At 40.5% G+C, this 19,494-nt stretch overlaps 2 protein-coding genes across 2 annotated transcripts in view; one reads left to right on the top strand and one right to left on the bottom strand.

The window, feature by feature from the left end:
* Positions 1–15,285, top strand: part of LOC138967970 (uncharacterized) — a 19,053-nt gene extending 3,768 nt beyond the window's left edge. The window contains exons 3-8 of the mRNA XM_070340532.1: positions 1,666–2,261; positions 3,330–3,559; positions 6,445–6,558; positions 7,847–7,960; positions 10,373–10,486; positions 10,876–15,285. Of these exons, the coding sequence (XP_070196633.1) occupies positions 1,666–2,261; positions 3,330–3,559; positions 6,445–6,558; positions 7,847–7,960; positions 10,373–10,486; positions 10,876–11,588 (1,881 nt within the window). The 3' untranslated portion in view covers positions 11,589–15,285. The remainder of the gene's footprint in view (positions 1–1,665; positions 2,262–3,329; positions 3,560–6,444; positions 6,559–7,846; positions 7,961–10,372; positions 10,487–10,875) is intronic.
* LOC138968914 (sodium/glucose cotransporter 4-like) overlaps positions 15,273–19,494 on the bottom strand; it is a 40,951-nt gene continuing 36,729 nt past the window's right edge. Inside the window, exon 17 of the mRNA XM_070341588.1 lies at positions 15,273–18,739. Coding sequence (XP_070197689.1) covers positions 18,534–18,739 — 206 coding nt within the window. The 3' untranslated portion in view covers positions 15,273–18,533. The remainder of the gene's footprint in view (positions 18,740–19,494) is intronic.

The raw sequence follows: 19,494 nt of genomic DNA, 5'->3' as shown, positions 1-19,494 counted from the left end.
GAAACATAATTAATGTGAGGCATTACATGAGCATGGTGGAACATTTCCAGAGTCCTTCTGTCCGTAAATTGCTTTAACTTGGATGGGAGGAAAACGTTCTTGGCTACTTTCTTGCAAATATGCTGTAATTGTGCCTGCCACTTGAATTCACAATCAATAATTACCCCTAAAACGCGATGCTGTTGAATTTGTTCAATTGATTGCGTACCAATAGTAAGATTTAGTTTGAGTGGAGAAATCTGGTGTTTTTGTCTGGTTGCAATTACCATACTTTTAGTTTTTATTGGATGGACAAGCATAGCATTAGCACTACGCCAGTTATTTACATCGTTTAAAGCTGTTTGAAGGGAGGACTCTATTACTGGAACAGACTTTCCACTTGCATGAAGAGAAGAATCGTCAGCAAAAAAATCACTTCTTACATTACTATCAGAAATGTGCAGTGGCAGATCATTGATTTACAGACAGAACAAGAGTGAGAGAGAGAGAGAGAGAGAGAGAGAGAGAGAGAGAGAGAGAGAGAGAGAGAGAGAGAGAGAGAGAGAGAGGGAGAGAGAGAGAAGGAGAAAGAGAAAGAGAGAGAGAGGAGGGGGATAGAGAGAGAGAGAGAATGAGAGAGAGGTGGGGGGGGGGGGGGGCGAAAGAGATAGACAGAGCCATCGTGTGATGTCTTGTATTGCGTGGTGTACCTTATACTCTTTTTGGGAGTGGTCGACTTAAGCGCCTTGCATGCTTACGCCTTAGTGTACATATATTTATCTGCAAGGATAAATACTCTGCCACACCGCTTAAAACATCCTCCCATAGTTATAACCCAACATCGTCTATTCTTTTAAGCAATACTTAAGTTGATAATTTTGCTAAATGAATGCCACGCTGTTTGAGTGTAACGTCCTGTTAGGACATATGGGATACCCAGCGAATGAACCATGTTTTATATCTAGTGGCGTACATGTACGCCGTTGTCGTTGCAGGTGCAGTTAAAACCTAGCAGGCAGCAAATGACAAACATATGTTCAATTTTGTCGTTGCATCTGAACAAAACATGTACAACTTTTTCTTTTTACGTCCAGTTTAAACTGGCAGGCAGCAAGAGGTCAATGAGGACAGCTCCTGACAAACATGTACGCCTTTTTCGTTGTACGTCCAGTTTCAACTCACACGAAGCGGTTAGTTTCTAGACAACATCTGACAAGCATGTACGCCTTTGACCTTGTACGTCCAGTTTCAACTCACACGAAGCGATCAGTTCGTGGACAGCAACTGACAAACATGTACGCCTTTGACCTTGTACGTCCAGTTTCAACTCACACGAAGCGATCAGTTCGTGGACAGCAACTGACAAACATGTAGGCCCATGTCGTTGCAGGTCTAGTTTCAACCCACACTAAGCGGTCAGTGTGTGGAAAGCAACTGAAAACAACTGTACTCCTTTGTCGTATACGTTGTACACGTCAAGTTTCAACTCACACGAAGCGGTCAATTTCTGTACAGCAACTGATAAATATGTACGCCCCTGCCGTTGCAGGTCCAGTTTGAACCCACACAAAGCGGTTAGTTTCTGGATAGCACCTGACGAACATGTGCCCCTTTTTCGTTGTACGTCCAGTTTCAACTCAGTTCGTGTACAGCATCTGACAAACATGTACGCCACTGTCGTTGCAGGTCCAGTTTCAACTCGCAGGTAACGGTCAGTGCCTGGACAGCGCCTTCACAGACGGCGGCATAGCCACAGTGACCTTGAACCGACACCAGACGTGGGGTGGCAAGTGCAACACGAGTTTTGTGGGCTCCATGGTGACCAGCGATAAGGCGGTCAGCGTGACCGTGGGCCTCAAGTGCGACGCCGTCCCCATACATGTCACGTTTTGTGACTACATGTCTGAGACCATGATACCCCTGGAGGACCTGGGGACGACCTACATCCTCCACGACATCAAGTACAGGACGAGTGGCACCATCTACCGCGTCATCAGCCCTTACGATGATAACAACATTGACGCCTCTGGAACGGTGACTTTGCAGAAAGGCGAGTTTCGGGATTATGAGATCGACGATGGGACGCTGCTGGGTCTTTTGGGCTCTGAGATGTGCATCACGAGTACAAAGCCTGTCATGGTGCTGATGTTTACCCAGGGAGGGGGATCGGACACTGCGGTGCCTATGGGTGATCCTTCCATGTCTTTGGTGGCTCCAGTGCAGAAATTTACGAATGATTACGTCGTCGACTTGGAGATAAACCCCTCGGAAAGCATGGACAGGTGGGTGTGTTCACTGTTGTTTGCGAGGTTTACGCCTGTGAAAGTGTGTGTGTGTGCGTGCGTGTGTGTGTGCGCGCGTGGGTGTGTGTGCGTGTGCGTGTGTGTATGTGTGTGTGCGTGCGTGCGTGCGTGTGTGTGTATGTGTGTGTTTGCGTGTGTGTGTGTGTGTGTGTGTGTGTGTGTGTGTGTGTGTGTGTGTGTGTGTGTGTGTGTGTGTGTGTTTGTGTGTGTAAAAGCTTGTATGTGTACACATAAAATCAATAACATCGTCTTTAACGTGTGTGTGTGTGTGTGTGTGTGTGTGTGTGTGTGTGTGTGTGTGTGCGTGTGTGTGTGTGTGTGTGTGTGTGTGTGTGTGTGTGTGTGTGTGTGTGTGTGTGTGTGTGTTTGTGTGTGTAAAAGCTTGTATGTGTACACATAAAAGCAATAACATCGTCTTTAACAGGGAAAGGACTTCTAAATAAACATGCATTCCTTTTGCTTTTAATGACAACCTTGCTGGAGACGAATCAAAACGTTGCGAGGAAAGCAATTCATTCCTTTGAATAAAAGGTCAATATCGTGACAGCAAGAAAAGATGCATGGTGCTAGCTTAGCGTATACACGGGTACAATCTCTCGACTGTCTAAAAACATTGTTTTAACTTTAAAAACAAAGCACGATATTTTTTTGTTGCTGTGACCACACTAAAAACACTTTCTGAGAAAAAAGTTTGCATCTAAAAGAAACTCATTTCGATCGCAACGAACCATGCAACTTATGCCCTTTGTTACAAGGAAAAAGAAAAAAAACACATGAACTAAGACACAAACTCGCACTAACACACACGCACGCACACGCGCACGCACGTACATATGCATGGAAACACACACACAAACACACACACACAAACACACACACAAACACACACACATGTGTGTGTATGTGTGTGTGTGTGTGTGTGTGTGTGTGTGTGTGTGTGTGTGTGTGTGTGTGTGTGTGTGTGTTTATAAAAACTGCATCCTTCAGAAATTATTTCTTCTTTTTATTTTGCTTAGTTTTTATATATAAATCTTTGAACTTTTTCAGACGCGTTGCAATCACTGTGGCTACCAGTGAGAGGGACAACATGGTTTTACCAGGAAATGCAAATTTCGGTTCCGTCGGCTGCGGCTACAGTGTTGGTCACGTGTCGCTAGCCGCTGGCCCTCATTGGCTGAGACACAGTACCGGTGCACCGTTTGGGGCCTTGCTCTACGCATCCGGCACGCAGTATGGTTTCGCTACGATTGCTGGCATGTCTTTAATCGATAAATTTGGTAAGCATGCATTTTGTTCTATTGTTTTAAGACATTCTGTGTATGAAATCAGCTTATTAAGTTAACCAGTGTCGATTCACAACGCTTGGTGGTATGGTTCTATTTGATACAGTTGGTAAGCGTAGTGTCAGTTTTGTGAATGAAAACAGCATTATCTATTTTCCCCACTGAATTTAGACTTGTTTAAACAGAACTTCGACGACGCTAACGGGTAAAAAAACAAAAAGTATAGTATATGTATATTATTTTTATTGGAAAAATGCTGGGATTGAAAGAGTAAGTGATTTGTTTATAGTGGAAGAAAAGAGATTGAAGTCAGCAGCAGAGGTATATATACAAATTGGAAAGAATAATGCAAATATTTTATTGGATTATTGGGCATTAATAAACGCATTACCCAAAGTATGGATTAATTGGATTGAAAATAAACATATTATTGTCCAGATGGATAAGCAATTGTTTGATGGTAGCCTGTATATGATAAAAATAAGCCAAATACGAAAAATGATAGAAAAGAAAAGTGTAGATACTGCTGTAGAAAAACCTTGTGTATATAATTTTTGGTTGAGGAAGTTTGGTGTACAAGTAGATAAGGAAATTTGGACCCTTGCCTATGTTTCCAAAGAAGTGAGGTTAAGAGAATTGCAATGGAAAATTTTACATAACATATATCCAACAAATATTTTATTATGTAAAATGCAAGTCAGGGAGAATAACAGATGTTGTATATGTTGTACGGAAGTTGATTTTGTTGAACATTTTTTTTATGAGTGCATACCGGTAAAGTTGTTTTGGACGAAGATAGAAAACTGGATAGAGGAAAAGGCTGGATTAAGGGTTAAGTTTAAGATGCAGGATATAATATTTGGTTATCAAGACACAAGTTGTTGTAAAAAGATGAGAAATTTTGTAAATCACGTAATATTAATTGGGAAAATGTGTGTTAGTATTTTTAGAAAGACAACTTGTCGGGGATCAGTGTTTGTAATTTTTGAGTTTCAAATAGTAAGTAGAAAATTTGATTTGTAAATAAGAAAAAAAAGAAAAAAGACAGTGTCCAGTCCGTAGGCGGAAGAGGATGGTCTGCTGGTGGCGCTGTAGGTTGGGCATGTTGAGTTATATGTAAGTGCTGATTCAAAGTATTAGTGTTTGAGCTTTCTATTTTTCAAATCTAAATGCTGTATTGGGTGGTCTTTCGAGACCATGTATTTTCTCCATCCAATGGGCAGTGTGTTTGTTTACCGCTGTGTTATGCGTTAAAGAAGAAACAACAAGTCGCGAAAGGCGAAAATACAATATTTAGTCAAGTAGCTGTCGAACTCACAGAATGAAACTGAACGCAACGCAACGCAGCAAGACCGTATACTCGTAGCATCGTCACTCCACCGCCCGTGGCAAAGGCAGTGCACGTGGAATTGACAAGAAGAGCGGGGTATTCGTTGCGCTGAGAAGGATAGCACGCTTTTCTGTACCTCTCTTCGTTTTAACTTTCTGAGCGTGTTTTTAATCCAAACATATCATATCTATATATTTTTGGAATCAGGAACCGACAAGGAATAAGATGAAAGTGTTTTTAAATTGATTTCGAAAAAAAAAATTTGATAATAATTTTTATATATTTAATTTTCAGAGCTTGTTTTTAATCCGAATATAACATATTTATATGTTTTTGGAATCAGCAAATGATGGAAAATAAGATAAACGTAAATTTGGATCGTTTTATAAATTTTTATTTTTTTTTACAATTTTCAGATTTGTAATGACCAAAGTCATTAATTAATTTTTAAGCCACCAAGCTGAAATGCAATACCGAAGTCCGGGCTTCGTCGAAGATTACTTGACCAAAAGTTCAACCAATTTGGTTGAAAAATGAGGGCGTGACAGTGCCGCCTCAACTTTCACGAAAAGCCGGATATGACGTCATCAAAGACATTTATCAAAAAAATGAAAAAAACGTTCGGGGATTTCATACCCAGGAACTCTCATGTCAAATTTCATAAAGATCGGTCCAGTAGTTTAGTCTGAATCGCTCTACACACACACACACACACACGCACGCACACACGCACATACACCACGACCCTCGTTTCGATTCCCCCTCGATGTTAAAATATTTAGTCAAAACTTGACTAAATATAAAAAGTATATGTATGTAAAATATCATGTTCGTCGAACCCCTGTCGCGATTTAAGACATTTTCTCTCTCTATTTTCCCCATTGAATTTAGACTTTTTCTAACAGAACTTCAACGACGCTAATGGGTAAAAGACAAAAAGTAGTATTGCACATAATATATGCATGCATATATCTTCTGCTTTTCTCTGTCACAGATTACTGCGCAAGTTCACCTTGTTTGAACGGAGGCACCTGTTTCAGCGACAACATATTGTCCATGCACAATTGCACGTGCGCTGTGGGCTTTACGGGAACGGAGTGTCAAATAAGTAAATAGGCCCTACATGTTTGTGGACTGTTGAGCCATTTCTTCATTAAAACGCTTATAATGCACATGTCTCTCAGTTCGCGTTAATGTTGTTGTTGTTGTTGTTGTTGTTGTTGTTGTTGTTGTTGTTGTTGTTGTTGTTGTTGTTGTTGTTGTTGTTGTTGGTGGTAGTGGTGGGGGAGGGGTGGAGTTGTTGATGTCGTGGGGGTGCTAATGGTGGTCTTCGTTCCTTTAATGACATTTTACTCTATTTCTGTCTGTCTTATGTCTTGTCTTTCTTTTTACCAGATATTGTAGATTTGTGTATATAGCCTTTTTTTCCCAATATATTGATTTTCGCTTACTAATATTGTTTTTTGAACCAGATATTGATGTCTGTACAATTACCTTTTACCAAATATTGACGACAGTGGGCCTATGTTTTTGTTTTTCTTTCTATCAGATATTGACGACTGTGTACCGGAGCCGTGTCAAAACGGAGCAAGCTGTATTGATGGAGTGAACGAGTACAATTGCTCCTGTGTGGCTGGCTACACTGGTTTGTTGTGTGAAACAGGTAGGCTGATTATGTGAAACAGGTAGGCTGATTATGTGAAACAGGTAGGATGGTTATGTGAAACGGGTAGGCTGGTTATGTGAAACAGGTAGGCTGGTTATGTGAAACAGGTATAGGCTGGTTATGTGAAACAGGAAGGCTTGATCCTGTGTAGTTTTACGTTCATGTCTGTTTGTTAAATTAATGATCAGTACGTGCATGTAGTCTCCGATCTTCTTCTTCTTCTTCTTGGCGTTCGCAGAGGTTACACAATCAGTCCAGCACTGGTGATAAATGTTGTCGTTTTCTCCAACTCCTGTCGACTGCCGTATAGTTTGGTCTGCAAGGGAGTTGGTGACGGCCACACTTCTTTTCGTTCCTCATCTAGTAAGGGACATCGCTGTAAGATGTGTTCCGCTGTTTGGTCCTCTTGGCCGCAGGCACAGGTTGGTGATGGCGCCAGCTTGAACTTTCGGTTCATGTGAGCATTGAGCCTGTTGTGGCCAGTACGCAGCCTGATGAGGTTGACTTGCTGCTCTCTGGACATTGTGTGGTAGTCATCTCTGTTTGTCCTTGGCCTCATCAATGCCTTGATGATTGTCTTCTGCTCACTAAAGCTGACACTGTTTTCAGGTTGGTCTTCCACGGCTCCTTCTTTTGCCAGCTCATCTGCCCTTTCATTTCCTGGTATCCCACAGTGTGCTGGTATCCACTGGAGGACAACTCTTCTGGTTTGTCTGACCATCTGTAATGCTTTGGCCAGCTGTGGGAGTTTGTCGTTCTCTAGGGCCTGAAGGACTGAAAGGGCGTCCGAGAGGAAGACAACTTGGTAGCAAGGGTCTGCGGAGTCCTGAACGAAGGAGGCGGCCTGCATGAGAGCTTCTGCTTCTGCTTTATAGTTTGGTAGTCTCCGATGATAAGTTGAAGAGGTCAACGTTTGTCGTCTTGGATATTGCGATTTAACTGCAAATATTTATGGGCAGCATGTGTAAAGTGCTCCTGTATTAAAACAAACAACAATTTGAAACAGATTATCAAATATTAGCGATTCTTGTGTCAAACAACATTGGGGTACAGCGTTACATTATTATTTTTGTTAAAGAGGAAATATACATTTTTAAAAACATTGATAGTTGTATACATGAATAAACCGATAAGTATTGGGTTGTGGGAATTAGGACTTCAGAGGCATTAAAATGGTTAAGATATGTTGCAATTGATGTGTTTTTCGGCATGCAAGAAGAGTAGATTCTAGAATCCAGAATCTGCTTGGATTTTAATTTGATCTTCCTTTTTTCTTTAAAATCAGAAATTGATGAATGCTCCCCAAACCCTTGTCAGAATGGAGGAAGTTGTTTCGATGAGATCAACGGATACAACTGCACATGCGCAGTTGGCTTCAACGGAAGTGATTGCGAGACGAGTAAGTCAGACGGGAATGTATGCAAGATTTCTGGTTGTTGTTGTTGATCGGCTTGCATAAATAGACATGTATTTTGGCAAAAATAGTGTATGGATCTGTGTGTGTGTGTGTGTGTGTGTGTGTGTGTGTGTGTGTGTGTGTGTGTGTGTGTGTGTGTGTGTGTGTGAGAGAGAGAGAGAGAGAGAGAGAGAGAGAGAGAGAGAGAGAGAGAGAGAGAGAGAGAGAGAGAGAGAGAGAGAGAAAATGTAGGAATGAAACAGAAAAGAAATTGGCGTTTTTGATTTAAAAATGTGCGTTGTTCCAATGATGATGATGATGATGACGACGACGACGATGATGATGATGACGACGATGATGATGATGATGATGATGATGATGATGATGGTGTGTGTGTGTGTGTGTGTGTGTGTGTGTGTGTGTGTGTGTGTGTGTGTGTGTGTGTGTGTCTCTCTCTGTCGTCCAAGCTACCTGTTGATATAGCCTGACATCTGTTGCAGATATTGATGACTGTTCACCGAACCCCTGTCAAAATAATGGAACATGCATGGATGATGTGAACGCATATAACTGCACATGCGTAGAGGGATACACCGGAAGTGACTGCGAATTAAGTATGTATGAGTTGACTAAGCCAGGGCTCCCCACGGACGCCCCTCTTAGTGCGTCCCGGGCCCCCACTTCCAATTTTTAGAGGGTCCATGGACCCCAACTGCAGAATTTTAGAGGGTCCCAAGAGTCCAAAAGCCAAAAAGTCCCTGTGTGCTTATAACACATTGTGGTCACGCATAGTGTACTGTAAAGTGTCTTTTTGATTGAAATATTCTAGGTTAACACGACAATTCAACAACACCTTGATGAATGGAACACACACATACACACACACACACACACACACACACTTTCCAATTGACTTCCTGTCACTCAGCCTGGAAGCGTCGAATTCTCTTTGCCGGTGGTGGTTTTTCCGTTCCGTCCATTGGATCGCTTGATCCGTGTTTCTGTGTTCGCCGGTTCACCGCTGAAGTCGCCCGGCATGGTTTTTACCAAGCAACCAGTGCTTTTTAGCACATAACCGTGCCGGGCAGAGCTCCTTTTGTATCGCTTTTAACCTCCTTTTCTTCGCGCGTGAAATTGACATTGGTGCTTGCATGAGACCTATACAGTATAAAAACCGTTACGTACCTCTGGTACGCAATAGCGGACGATTGCAGTCTGAAAATGGTATTCACGGTACGCACGATAAAGAAAATCTAGTGCGTCCCGGGACCCCCTCGATACATTTCTAGTACGTGTTTTCGGCTTCTAGTGTGTATAGGACGCAGGGATGCGCTCTATGGGGAGCCCTGTAAGCATAATGACAGTCACACACAAATACACATGCAAATGTAAAATGTGTAAATGTACGTGCGTGCGTGCGCGTGTGTGCATGCGCGCGAGAGCGTGTTTGTGTGTGTGTCGGTGTGTGTGTGTGTGTGTGTGTGTGTGTGTGTGTGTGTGTGTGTGTGTGTGTGTGTGTGTGTGTGTGTGTGTGTGTGTGTATGTGTGTGTGTTTGTGTGTGTATGTGAGTTAGTGAGTGAGTAAGTGTGTGTGTGTGTATGTGTGTGTGTGTGTCTTCCAAGCTACCAGTTGATATAACCTGACATCTGTTGCAGATATCGATGACTGTTCACCGAACCCCTGTCAAAACAATGCAACGTGCATGGATGGTGTCAACGCATATAACTGCACATGCGTAGAGGGATACACCGGAAGTGACTGCGAACTGAGTATGGATGCGTTGACCTAGCATAATGACAGTCACACACAAACAATCATACTAATAGATTTACGTGCACAACACATAGACATTGCCACAGGGACACAGAAAGAGGTGCGCGCAGAATCGCAAACTCAGAATTGTGAAACTCACCCACATTCACCCGCTCACACACACACACACACACACACACACACACACACACACACACACACACACACACATTGACACACACAAACACACACACACATTGACACACACAAACACACACACACATACACGCACGCACGCACGCACGCGCGCACACACACACACACGCACGCACGCACGCACACACACACACACGCACACACGCACACAAACACAGGTCGCAAATATCTTAAATGTTAAAAATGTCACAGTTATGTTTTGCAAATTTAATATGAATATAGCGTGATAAAAACGCAGAAAAACGTTAAGACATAGATAGAGCGGGGTAGGGGGTATGCAGAGAGAGATTTAAAAAATTGGGGGGGGGGGGGGGGGGGACAGACAGACAGACAAACTGAAAGACAGACAGACAGACAGAGCGGTGCAGTGCTAAAATAATGATAGTTTCTTGTTACTGGGACGGAAGTGTGTTTTTATATTTCTGCTGTTTTTTGTTTGCTGGCAGATATTGACGACTGTTCGCCAAACCCTTGTCAGAATGGCGCAACTTGTACAGACGGCATCAATGGATATAACTGCACCTGCGCACCAGACTTCACAGGAAAAAACTGCACAAAGCGTAAGGTTTTGTTTGTAAAGTTAGTTCACGTTGACAGACTGATCGACACAAATAAAGCAAACTCTGGAGTGAAAAATACCTTTCTTTTTCTTTGAACACTCTTTAGTACTTGTGCAACTGTATACTATGTCTTATCAATAGTGATATATTTTACATTTTGAGAAAGACTTCAGTCGACATAGTTTTGGCCCATTTGTTTTCTCTTATTAAATACTTTTTTTAAATTGTGTAAGTACAGTTGTGTGCTTTTGACATTTTCATGCTTTCATTTAAACAAAAAAGTCATCTTTACAAACATTGTGTATAGATATAGCCTTGTGTTTCTGACGTATACAAAGACTATTTACGAACAACGATTTACTTGTGGCTTGTCCCCATCTCGTCTACAGAAATACCACAAACTACGCAGTTATCTACAACCTTAACTACAGAAGAAACAGCAGCTACAACAACAGAAGAAACAACACAAGATACAACAACACAAGATACAGCAACACAAGATACAACAACAGAGGATACAGCAACAGAGGATAGAACACTAGAAGACACATCTACACAAGGAGCTGCATCATCACAAACCGAAGAAACAACACCAGATACAACGACAGAAGATACATCAATAGAAGATACAACAACAAAGGATACAACAATAGAAGACACATCTTCACAAGGAGCTGCTTCATCACAAACCACGGCTACAATACCTTCATCACCACAGACAACCAGATCACAAGCAGGAGCAGCAAACACCACGCTGTCAGTCGAGATAGCAACAGTTTCCCCAGCGCCAAAGATCGGCAAATGCCCCTGTAATTGCCAAGCGGTCAACCTGCAGAATAAGACCCAAGAAGAACTCATCGAGAAAGCTGAAGAGAACGCTGAGCACCTCAAAGAAGAGTTGACAGTGGATAAATCGGGGCTGTCCAGCACGAAACGGAAAGTGACAAGCGCTCCCGATTACCGACCGTCGGCGCAGGGGATTGGCTACGTTGGACTGACGTTCCTTGTGTTGTCTTTTGGATCCATCCTGCTCCTCGACCTCACGTCTCTTTGCCGGGCGGCTGAAAAGAAAGTTGTCAAAGATCCGAAGAAGGAATCCTGAGTTTCGTTTGCATGATTTGTTATGAAGAACCTCATTTCTCGATCTGAGTGGCTGAGACAAAAATCATCAAATACCTAAAGAAGGAATCCAGAGTTTCGTGTCTATAATTTGTTCTGATGAACCTCGTTTGTCTAAGCTGAGTTGCTAAGAAGAAAGTTAGCAAAGACCCGAAGAAGGAATCCTGAGTTTCGTTTGTGTTAGTGGTTTTTCTTCTTTTGTTCTGATAAACCTCACTTCTCTGTGTGAGCGGCTCAGTAAAAAAAAACACATGTATCAAATACCCGACGAAGGAATCCTGAGTTTCGTTTCTGTGATGTGTTCTATTGAACCTCACTTCGCTGTGTGAGTGGACGAGAACAAAGTTATCAAATACTTGAAGAAGGAATCCTGAATTTCGTTTCTATGATTTGTTCCAATGAACCTCACTTTTCTATTTGAGCGGCTGAGAAGAAAATTAAGTTGTCAAAATCCGAAGAAAGAAGTATGCGTTTCGTTTGTGGGATTTATGTGCGAAACCTTATTTTTATATTTAGTCAAGTTTTGACTAAATATTTTAACATCGAGGGGGAATCGAAACGAGGGTCGTGGTGTATGTGCGTGTGTGTGTGTGTCTGTCTGTGTGTGTGTGTAGAGCGATTCAGACTAAACTACTGGACCGATCTTTATGAAATTTGACATGAGAGTTCCTGGGTATGAAATCCCCATACGTTTTTTTCATTTTTTTGATAAATGTCTTTGATGACGTCATATCCGGCTTTTCGTGAAAGTTGAGGCGGCACTGTCACGCCCTCATTTTTCAACCAAATTGGTTGAAATTTTGGTCAAGTAATCTTCGACAAAGCCCGGACTTCGGTATTGCATTTCAGCTTGGTGGCTTAAAAATTAATTAATGACTTTGGTCATTAAAAATCTGAAAATTGTAAAAAAAAAAAAAATTTATAAAACGATCCAAATTTACGTTTATCTTATTCTCCATCATTTGCTGATTCCAAAAACATATAAATATGTTATATTCGGATTAAAAACAAGCTCTGAAAATTAAATATATAAAAATTATTATCAAATTTTTTTTTTCCAAATCAATTTAAAAACACTTTCATCTTATTCCTTGTTGGTTCCTGATTCCAAAAATATATAGATATGATATGTTTGGATTAAAAACACGCTCAGAAAGTTAAAACGAAGAGAGGTACAGAAAAGCGTGCTATCCTTCTCAGCGCAACGAATACCCCGCTCTTCTTGTCAATTCCACGGGCACTGCCTTTGCCACGGGCGGTGGAGTGACGATGCTACGAGTATACGGTCTTGCTGCGTTGCGTTGCGTTCAGTTTCAGTCTGTGAGTTCGACAGCTACTTGACTAAATATTGTATTTTCGCCTTACGCGACTTGTTTTTTATTCATGTTGTCTTTTAAAATTCTTGATGTTACATGTCTTAGAATTTGTTAGAAAAAACTGACCTCTTCTTCATGCTGGGTGACTGAGACGAAGGTTGTAACAGACCCAAGCAAGAATCTCGAGTTCTGTGTGTAGGACTCGTTCTGAGAAACAACACTTCTTCTCCATATCCTGACTGACTGAGACGAAAGTTGTAACAGACCCAAGCAAGAATCCCGAGTTCTGTGTGTAGGACTCGTTCCGAGAAACAACACTTCTTCTTCATATCCTGACTGACTGAGAAGAAAGACGTGAATAATCCAAAGAAAGAGTCCTGAGTGATATTTGTGGGGTTTATTCCAATGGACCTTGCTTCGCTCTGCCGGGATACTGAGAAGGAAGCTGTCAAAGATCCGAAAAGGAATCCTGAGTTCCTCTCCCGGGATCAGTCTAAAACAACTTTTCTTATCGTAACTGGCTGCTTACGAAGACAATGGTCAAAGATCCGAAATAAAAACCCAAGAGTTATTTACCTGTGATTTTTTGTATTATGGCTTAGTGAGCAGAAGTTGTCGAACACCAAAAGAAAGAATTGTAAAGTATTCGACCTGCTTTTGTTGTTGTTGTGGATTTCCAACCACTTCTTCGCGCGCGCGCGAAAGGTCATTACAACGGTTTTGGTTGATATCTACACCATGGAAACAAGATCTTGGTGCTTTGATTTCACTCCCGGACCTAGAAGCGACCCTGTTGCCTTTCTCACAGTTGGTATAAGGTCGTAGGATCGTAAGGGGGTGAAGCGATGTTTTACTGTGATTGTAATTTTTCTAACGCTTTCGTCTACACATGTTTTGAAGAAGGCGCAGAAACCTTTGTGATAAACGTATACAAGGACCTAGAAGGCGAAGGCGGGAACGAAAGCTAATAACCTTGTCTGCTATACAGCGGAAGTACTTTCATTGTAGCTGTATGTTGATCTCATTCATTTTTACAGGTGAATAATGAAAGTCAAATGATATTTATAAAAAGATCGGGTGTTACAGTAAGCATCATATGATCTGCTGCAGCCCGTCCTATTCGTTCTTAGGCTGCAAAATGCACTAATTTTTATCTATTTTTAGGCACACACACAAAAATAGTCTGTTTACGGTAACATAGGCACACACAAAAAATAGGGTCGGTAGGTCGGGATTTCTTTTTTTTTTTTCCCCCAAACCATATTTTTAAGTTATTTTGCCCAAAAACAAAAACTTCATTTTTTTTAAAATAATTTTTTTTTTCAAGTGCCAAAAAAAAAGTCTATGGTCGCGCGAAAAAATAGGGTCGGTCGGGATACCGTAAACAGACTTTTTTTTGTTGTTGGCCTTATTATTTTCCACGAGCGGGCTTTTACGTGCAGGGAAGTCTTTCAATGGACGAATTCCGAAAAGAAGCAAAGGTATTCACTATTTCACGTCCCTTGCGAACCCGACTGAGTTATTTCCGAAAATCGTCTGTTGAGGCATAAGGGGAAAGAATGCCATACATATTCACACGCAAAAGCCAATTAACAACAGAACTGGTGTCCAAAGACACAGCAGAGATTTAGAGTGGTGATGAAGCTTTGATTGCTTTTTGGATTTTTGGTAGCAGGCTAATTGCCCCCTGGACAATTGCCCCCCCCCCCCCACACACACACACACATGTCCCTTATTCAGGCTGTCCGAGGGTTGCACTGTCCTGCATATCCTTTTTGACGCAAGGGTAGGGGATGGTTCAGGTGTTTTGCTTGTTATGAATATGTTGCGGTTATTAGTGTGGATGTGTATGTGTGTTTTTAAGCGTGTGTGTGGAGGGGTGTGCATTAATGTGTGTGTGTGTGTGTGTATGTGGAGGGGTATGCATGAATGAATGACTGTGTGTGTGTGTGTGTGTGTGTGTGTGTGTGTGTGTGTGTGTGTATGTGTCTGGGATTGTTCGTTTCTTTCATGTTTGTTCCTGAAACGTTGTGGGTCGGAACAATACTGTCGTGGCCAACTTTGACGTTCATCTACCTTTTGACATTTAATGTTCTTTTTCCACACACGCATACACATAAACACACACACATAAATACACACACACACACACACACACACACACACACACACACACACACACACACACACACAGAAACACACATACACACACACACACAGCAAATCCGAAACATAAAAGAACCAAAACTACATACAGAAAGCAGCGCACACGCAAAAAGCTGAGCGCCAGACTATTAGCTCTACAAAACACAACATGTTATACACAAGTTAACAAAATACAACACTACATATTGATTTGTCCATTTATTATCCATTCAAATATAATGCATGACGTGCTTATTTTAGCAGTACAACTACAGAAATCATTCCATCGTGCCTACAACGCACAAGCTCTATAATCACTAAAAACGTGCGGGCGGGGATGTAGCTCAGTCGGTTGCGCGCTGGATTTGTATCCAGTTGGCCGCTGTCAGCGTGAGTTCGTCCCCACGTTCGGCGAGAGATTTATTTCTCAGAGTCAACTTTGTGTGCAGACTCTCCTCGGTGTCCGAACACCCCCGTGTGTACACGCAAGCACAAGACCAAGTGAGCACGAAAAAGATCCTGTAATCCATGTCAGAGTTCGGTGGGTTATAGAAACACGAAAATACCCAGCATGCTTCCTCCGAAAGCGGCGTATGGCTGCCTAAATGGCGGGGTAAAAACGGTCATACACGTAAAAGCCGTGGGAGTTTCAGCCCACGAACAAACAAACTAAAAACGTGCACTTAAAAAATAAGAGCACTGTTTTTACTTTTACCTGAAGAGCAGTAAAGGTTGATTGTTTAATGCAAAAGTCAGTCAAACAAATGAGAGACTTAAATAGGTGTATGACATAATGTTGTACATGTATATTGATTTTAACGTATGCCACTGCATTGTTGTAATTTGTTGATGTCTTTTTTCTGAAACACTTTCACGAACAAATGATTTTAATAAACCACGTTGAACAAAACAGTGAGTTTGGGGTGTATTGCAATAATTATGTTTATGATTTTTTTTGTGTGTGAGTGTTATCCAATGTTTGATAGGTTTTATTTCAGCTGAACTCTGTATTATTCTTTTTCTTTCTATAATTGTCTTGTTCTGATATTGACAACATCTACGCAAAATAATTCTGGTTCGGATGTAAAGATAAGGCCAAACGTAATATAACCATAGCAACGTGTGTTGTCCTAAGTGACTGTTTAAAGTATATGTCACCAAGTTTTGCTGAATAAAATATGTTTAAACCAAAAGTGGAAGAACGTGTACGTCACCTTACAATATTTTGTTTTTGTGAAATATTCGCAGAATATCTATGGTATAACACTGCCATGTGTAGCAACTTGTATTTTGGGGGGTTTTGGTTTGCTTTTATCGTTTGATTCGTGGTTTGTTGACAAAGATAACCTTGTTTTAAAACCATAAAAAACAATCAATGAATCTTAAAACAGAAAAAAACGAAAAACGTCCATTTTGCCGTAATTCTGCTTAATAAACTACAGCGACTAACCTAATCTTACACATATATAAAACCAATATACGTCACAAGGGAAACACTATTGCAAATCAGATGACTTATCAAAACAGTATGACAGTAATCTTACAACGGAGACAGTGATTCGCCGAATGTACACCCAATTTGCTCCACTGCGGATATATTTGACAAAACTCTGAATATACAACAGGGCTTTGGCTACAGATAGCAATAACAAGTTCACAATTTACTTAGCTTTGTGCAAAACACGAAAATATACAGTCACAATGTACACACACACTTTTGAATTTTCTGGAACACTTTGAAAGGAATGTAAAATACAAGATTTACAAAACAAAAACAAACAAAGAAACAAACGTACAAACAAACAAGTCGCGTAAGGCGAAATTACTACATTTAGTCAAGCTGTGGAACTCACAGAATGAAACTGAACGCACTGCATTTTTTCACAATGACCTCTCTTCGTTTTAACTTTCTGAGCGTGTTTTTAATCCAAACATATCATATCTATATGTTTTTGGAATCAGGAATCAAAAAGGAATAAGATGAAATTGTTTTTAAAACGATTTCGAAAATTTAATTTTAATCATAATTTTTATATTTTTAAATTTCAGAGCTTGTTTTTAATCCAAATATAACATATTTATATGTTTTTGGAATCAGAACATGATGAAAAATAAAATAAAAGTAATTTTTGATCGTTTTATAAAAAAATAATTTTAATTACAATTTTCAGATTTTTAATGACCAAAGTCATTAATTAATTTTTAAGCCTCCATTCTGAAATGCAATACCGAAGTCCGGCCTTCGTCGAAGATTGCTTGGCCAAAATTTCAATCAATTTAATTGAAAAATGAAGGTGTGACAGTGCCGCCTCAACTTTTACTAAAAGCCGGATATGACGTCATAAAAGACATTTATCGAAAAACTGAAAAAAAATCTGGGGATATCATACCCAGGAACTCTCATGTCAAATTTCATAAAGATCGGTCCAGTAGTTTAGTCTGAATCGCTCTACACACACACACACACGCACAGACACACACACACACACACACACACACACACGCACAGACAAACACACACACACACACACACCACGACCCTCGTCTCGATTCCCCCTCTATGTTAAAACATTTAGTCAAAACTTGACTAAATGTAAAAAGACAGAAAATAACGCATATATCTTCATGCACTTAAAAAAACCAAAAACTCACAAGTAAAATCGATGTTCATTATATGTTAGCTGAAGACTCTTCTTTATTTTTTAATAAGCTACGAGTGTTACTATTATTTTAAATGCCTTGTTCACTTTTTGTATTTACTTGAAAGCTATCGGAGTTAAAACACCTGAACACTTATTGAGCAAGGCTACAGAAAGAGATTTCTTCTCCAGAAATACATTTTGCGAAACAAAAAGGTTTGAAACAAACATATTGCTGTCAAAATTATGTATCTTTAAATGTATTTGATATTTCATACATAAGATTCCGTTCTTCAGCTCTGAAAAAAAACCTAGTTGATTTAAACGCGATATCTTGCTGTTAATTACTGGCTTAAATCCCAGACTTAATTTATATATATGTACACAACCTTAAAGAAGCATATGTCATGATTTTGTTGTCTTCATTAAGTATGCTATAAGCATGGCGAAAATGTGGTTCTTGCAAGTACAATGTTGTTACCATTGGGTCGTCCACATACAGCAAGGTGACACACAATAACTGTGCAACAAAACAAACTAACATATTGCATCCCGTTTTGTAACCCAAACTAAAAAATCGATTAATACCCGTGTTATCTCATTCAAACTTTCGATACCCCCAAAAGCACTTAACTAAGCTATCTGGCATATTTGGGGGGCTGAAAATATCCTTCAAATGACCCACACGTGACAGCTGATCAAATTACGTTAATAATTTCTTAGTTGGGATACAAAAATGGTCGCAATAATTTATTATGTTTTGGGTACCCAATGTAAATCAGATAAAAATCACACACCATAACGATAAATCTCGTTTCACACCAGAGTTTAGGCGAAGAACGCCAAGAGGAAGGTGGTTATAGTGGCCACGATAATGGCAATAATGGTCGTCAGGCGTGACGCAAACGGGCTTTCTGCCAGTGACGTCATCTTCCGTTTAATGGCTTCCTTCTCTTCCTGTGTGAGCTTGGGTTTGGGTTTGTCTTCGATACCGCACAACCAGTTGTACAGTTTTCGAGGTACTGTTTTTCGCTCTGTAAAAGAAGTCAGGCAGTCATTAATGAGTCTTATAATTATGTAGGTAGGTACGTACGCAATCACATCTGCACAAATAATCAAGTACTATAAATCAACTTTACCTAGGCAATTTACACCTGGGCATCAAATGAACAATAACAGTGACTCTGATTCTGAGTCTGCAAGCAAGCAAGAACTTGGTTCAGAAAAGTGAATTTGGAAATGAAAGTGAAACATTTGAGAATTTGAGAATTGCCGAGACCATTATATAATTATCTCATAAAAAACTACGTCGACTTTGGATTGACTCTTCTAGCTTGAATGAATCAAAGTTCTCCGTTTCGAATGTCCACTTTCTCTGTCTTGCATTATGTAAACCTAACATTACGCGCAACATTAAAACCATCATCGACGGGGCTATTGACCCAAAATATAGAAAGCAAGCCACCAACATACCCAAGCAATCAAGTCGAGAACTACATGTCAGGATAGTCAACCACGGCTGTGGCCAAGAAGAAGAAGAAGAAGAAGAAGAAGAAGAAGAAGAAGAAGAAGAAGAAGAAGAAGCCAAAATAACCAGTTAACCAACCAAACAAGAAGATAATGATGATGATGATGATGATGATGATGATGATGATGATGATGATGATGATGATGATGATGAAGAAGAAGAAGAACAAGAACAAGAAGAACAAGAACAAGAAGAAGAAGAACAAGAAGAAGAACCAGCCAAAAATAAAACAGTTACCCGATCAACCAACCAACCAACCAA

Source organism: Littorina saxatilis, linkage group LG6 (assembly GCF_037325665.1).
Source record: "Littorina saxatilis isolate snail1 linkage group LG6, US_GU_Lsax_2.0, whole genome shotgun sequence".
NCBI classification, from domain to species: Eukaryota; Metazoa; Mollusca; class Gastropoda; order Littorinimorpha; family Littorinidae; genus Littorina; species Littorina saxatilis.
The sequence above is the reverse complement of the archived record's forward strand: the minus strand, read 5'-3'. Positions and strand labels throughout refer to the sequence as shown.